At 43.3% G+C, this 4,397-nt stretch overlaps 1 protein-coding gene across 1 annotated transcript; it reads left to right on the top strand.

Moving 5' to 3' along the window:
* The first annotated feature begins 1,497 nt into the window (after window positions 1-1,497).
* On the top strand, window positions 1,498-2,436 carry LOC146853840 (olfactory receptor 5G3-like). Its single transcript, XM_085650412.1, has one exon. It carries the CDS (start codon window positions 1,498-1,500, stop codon window positions 2,434-2,436), a length of 939 nt encoding a protein of 312 aa, XP_085506538.1.
* Window positions 2,437-4,397: the final 1,961 nt, after the last annotated feature.

Raw genomic sequence — 4,397 nt, 5'->3', positions numbered from 1 at the left:
ACCTTCTCTCTTTACAATAACTTTACAATATACAGAGGGCTACACTACCTGAATCCAGAAAAACATGGACTTCCTGACATGAAAGGCATTTCATAAAAGAACAAACACTATGGCAAACCTTTGGTGTGCTCAACAATTTAGGATACAATAACGCTGGTCTGCACTTAGTCAGGCCAAAGCCCATCAAAGTATGAATTAGGAAGGTCATGGCAAAACAACAATAGAATTTACAGAAAAACATAAAATGAAGGAGTCTCTGGGGGGAACTTTCATCGCAGGGACAGATAAGAATGGATGAGTAATCCTACTGTTCAAGAGAAAAACAAAGGTAACATCTTGTGATCCCCTTCCTAATCTGGTTAAAAGTGTCCTGTCCCATTTGTAAATCACAAAATCCCGGTACTGCGTCATACTTATTTTGGTTTGGATCAAGACATAATATTGATCCTGGGTCTTTGCCAGTTCTACCACCTCTCTTTTGCTCTGCCTCCAGCTCAGATAGGATCGTGCAATCCAAGTCCTATCTATTTTGGTTATTTCACAAGGCTTTAGGTCATTAGTCTCAAGAGTTTCACTCACGCACTTGGGATCGGCCACCCATTGGATACAGGTAGTTCAAATCGCAGGACAAGTAGTCGTCCATCACCCCCCTGTTAAAGTTTGCATGGGGATTACACCAAATTTAGCCCTAAAGTAATATGGATCCAAGTTAATCTGGTCTTCCACATATTCTAATCCAAGCTCTTGATAAACAGCAAAAGCTGTGTAGCTCGGAGGAAAGCCTACAAGCTGTCTACAGATTCTATTCCCATTGCCCTGCAGGCCTGTAAGTGCCTTGTATCCCCAAAGAATAGTCCCATATGTTAACACAGGTAAACATTTCCTCCAATACACTTCAAGGAGTGGCACAATAGGTGTCTTACCTATGCTAGAGGCAAGGTTGCAAAACCTATAGAAGTGAAAGCCATGTCCTACTCCTAGCAATACAAATGCTCCTCAAATCAAATGTAACTCAGAAATAGGAGAACTCATTGACTCTCACAGTCAGTTTGCCCTGGATGACCAAAGTCCTCCAACTTCATTTTCAACACTTTATTAATTCCTGTACTACACTTTGTAATTTAAGTAGGACTAGATTTTCTTCTTTGTTCACTGTGTAATAATTCATCAATCACTAACAATCTCACATGTATCCTCTTTATTGTTTACATAGTGTGTAAGCCTGTGCATGCTATTTTTAAAGATTTTAATTAAGGGTGAGTTAATATAGGAGAATAATTTAATATGGCTCTGAAGTTCACCTGGATGTGTTATAACTTGGTGCACCAACATTAAAATATTTGTATCTTTTTAATCACAAATACATTTTGGTGGATATTTGTATGTTTGAAGATTTGGAGTTTAATACTGCACGTGTTCATTTAAATGGGAACAGTAACCTACATATTTCTCCCCACTGATTCCACACAGCTCCATTCTCATGGCAGGCTCTCTTCAATGGAAAATATGGAGATGGTGAATCACACATTGGTTGCAGAATTCATCCTGGTAGGATTCACAGATGACCCAGTACTGCAGGTCCTACTCTTTGGACTCTTCTTCAGTGTGTACCTGATCACTCTGCTTGGCAACATGGGCATTATACTCATCATATGGAATTCTCCTGCTCTTCAGACACCCATGTATTTTTTCCTTAGCCACTTGTCCTTCACAGATTTATGCTACTCTACCGTGATCACCCCTAATATGCTGGCCAACTTCCTCAAGCAGAAGAAATCCATTTCAGTCATGGGCTGTGCTGCACAGATGTACTTCTTTGCTTCTTTAGCAACTATTGAGAACCTCTTGTTGGCGGTGATGGCTTACGACCGCTATGTGGCGATATGTCATCCCTTGCTCTATTCAACGATTATGAGAAGCAGAATTTGTTTGCGACTGGTAATCATGGTCTACGCATGTGGGTATTCGACGGCTTTGATACATACGGTGCTCACAGTCAGACTGACCTTCTGTGGATCAAACCTGATCAACCATTTCTACTGTGATGTGCCCCCAGTGCTCAGTCTTGCATGCGTCAATGCCTACCAGAGCAAGGCAGTGATATTCGCACTCGCTGTCCTGCTCGGCACAGGTTCCCTCCTGGTGACACTAATGTCCTACACCTATATCATCGTCACCATTCTTGGGATCAGCTCTGCTACAGGAAGGAAGAAGGCTTTCTCCACCTGTGCCTCCCATCTTACAGCGGTGGGCTTGTTCTATGTCACTGTCCTCTTCATCTATCTGAGGCCTCCTTCTAGTTATTCAGAAACACAGAATAAAGTTGTGTCTGTTTTTTATGCTATTGTGATACCCATGCTTAACCCCATGATCTACAGTCTGAGAAACAGGGAAGTGAAAGAAGCCTTCAGAAAAGTGATAATGAATACCAAGTAACATCTGTTATTGCTTATAAGAGAGGTTGGAGCACTGCATTGTAAATCTGTTTTTCAGAAGATAGCAGTCCTTCTTTTATGTTCATTAACATGATCTTTTGACCCTAGTTGCTTACAGCAAGTGAACACCTGTCCTCCACATATTCATACATTTAAATAGGATAACTCAAATGGTTAAAATTAATTAATTCTTTGTTTGCCAATAGTATATGCTTCATAAAAAAGCATTTATTTGCCCATGTTACTGAACATGTCTCAACTTAATACAGATTTTAAAATAGACTTCGTTCCATATAAGAAAATAATGCACCACATTTGGTGCTGCATTGCTAAGAAAACAATGAAATAAGATAACCATAAAGGGCATATTTTCGAAAATGGTGGTGCAGGGCAGCACAGCAAGTCACATTGCTGCGCTGCCCTGTGTCACTGAGAAAGGGCTGGAATGCGTCATAGTTATCCAAAATCCTCCCCCTTGCGCGGGCACCATTTTGGTAGCTTAGGAGCAATGCGGGCACCATTGCATGCAGAAAAAGTGACGCTCTGGTGGCGCAAACCTCTCATAAATAAGCCCCATAGTGTAGTAATGATTACTTACCATGTCAATATACTATTCATCAATATAGCGGATTTGATATCTCTGAGGCTTATATTTTGGCCACGATCTAAGAACCCCATCACCAACAATTTGAGTTTGCCTGGGTCCCCTGCTGCTAAGGAGAGCCGAGAGCCAGCTCTGTGTCGACCATGGCTCTGTTAGAGCTGCTTGTCAGAGCTGCTTCATTTCCTCTCGGCCTGGGCCTGCACTGACATGTGGAAAGGTGTGTTGGTGTAGGCACAGTGCTGCTCACATTCTCCTGTCTTCCGTGGGGCTGTGGACACACAGGAGAGGTGGGAGGTAGCAGGTGAGACCTCCAATCCCAATTTTGCTGCCACCCTTGGAGACAGATGAGGTGGCAGAACGCCTTTGGTTAGCCATTGCTGTGACGTCACTGCAGTGAATGCCAGATTTCGGTGTGGTTATTCAGGCTAAAGTCTTCCAATGGAAGCTACATACAACCGCACTGATGTCAGAGGGAGATTATTGAGACAGCTCTAACGTACAGCACGGATGGCCGGTGGCATTGACAGGCATTGTGCATTACATGCCTGGACTGAGGTAATCTCCCCCTGATGATGATAAACCACATGATGACCTAAATTACTTTTTATTGCATCGGTTATGGGGATATTGTTTCCTCTTCCAACTGATTTGATATGTGTTATTGTTAGATCTGGGGGTCTCTAGTTGGCAGGGTAGGTACCACTGTCCAAGTAGGGACCCTTGCTTCTAGTCAGGGAAAGGGGGATACACTGTTAAGATAACCCCTGCTCACCCTCTAGGTAGCTTGGCCTGAGCAGTCTAGGCTATCAAAGGCAATGTGTAAAGTATTTGTACCAACACTCACAGTAACACAGTGAAAACACCACAGATTTACTCCACACCAGTTTTAGAAAAATAGGTATCTTTACTAAAAACTTCACAAGACCAAATACTACAGACAAACCAACATATAATTCAAAAAGGTTACTTTAAAGATAGTTCAAGAGTTTGCAGAAAGTACTCCAGGATGTAAAAGTCAGTGTCTTGCAAAATGCGACTCTCAATGCACAAAATGCGACACTTTCGTGCCCAACAGTACCTGTAGTTGCGATAAGGTTCCCAAAAGCTATAACAAGGAAGATGGCAAAGGCGATGCGATACTCCTGAGATCCTGGGGAGGCTTTGCAGCAGCCCTGCTTCACGCAGCAGAGGTGGATGCGCCGGCTCCGATCTGTAGGGGGAGGATGCGATGACTTTGGCTTTCGTTGCGTAGGTTTCTTAGGGGGAAGCTTCACGCACAGGTTCGATGCGACACGCTTCGATGTGGCACGATGCGCGGCGCAGCGTTGACTTCCGGCGCCGCAACTCTCGATGCGCCA

This window comes from Triturus cristatus, chromosome 4_1 (genome assembly GCF_964204655.1).
Source record: "Triturus cristatus chromosome 4_1, aTriCri1.1, whole genome shotgun sequence".
Taxonomy (NCBI): Eukaryota; Metazoa; Chordata; class Amphibia; order Caudata; family Salamandridae; genus Triturus; species Triturus cristatus.
The sequence above is the reverse complement of the archived record's forward strand: the minus strand, read 5'-3'. Positions and strand labels throughout refer to the sequence as shown.

Excerpts from the sequence above, each read along its gene's own strand:
- LOC146853840 (XM_085650412.1), top strand. The coding sequence starts at position 1,498 with ATGGAAAATATGGAGATGGTGAATCACACATTGGTTGCAGAATTCATC.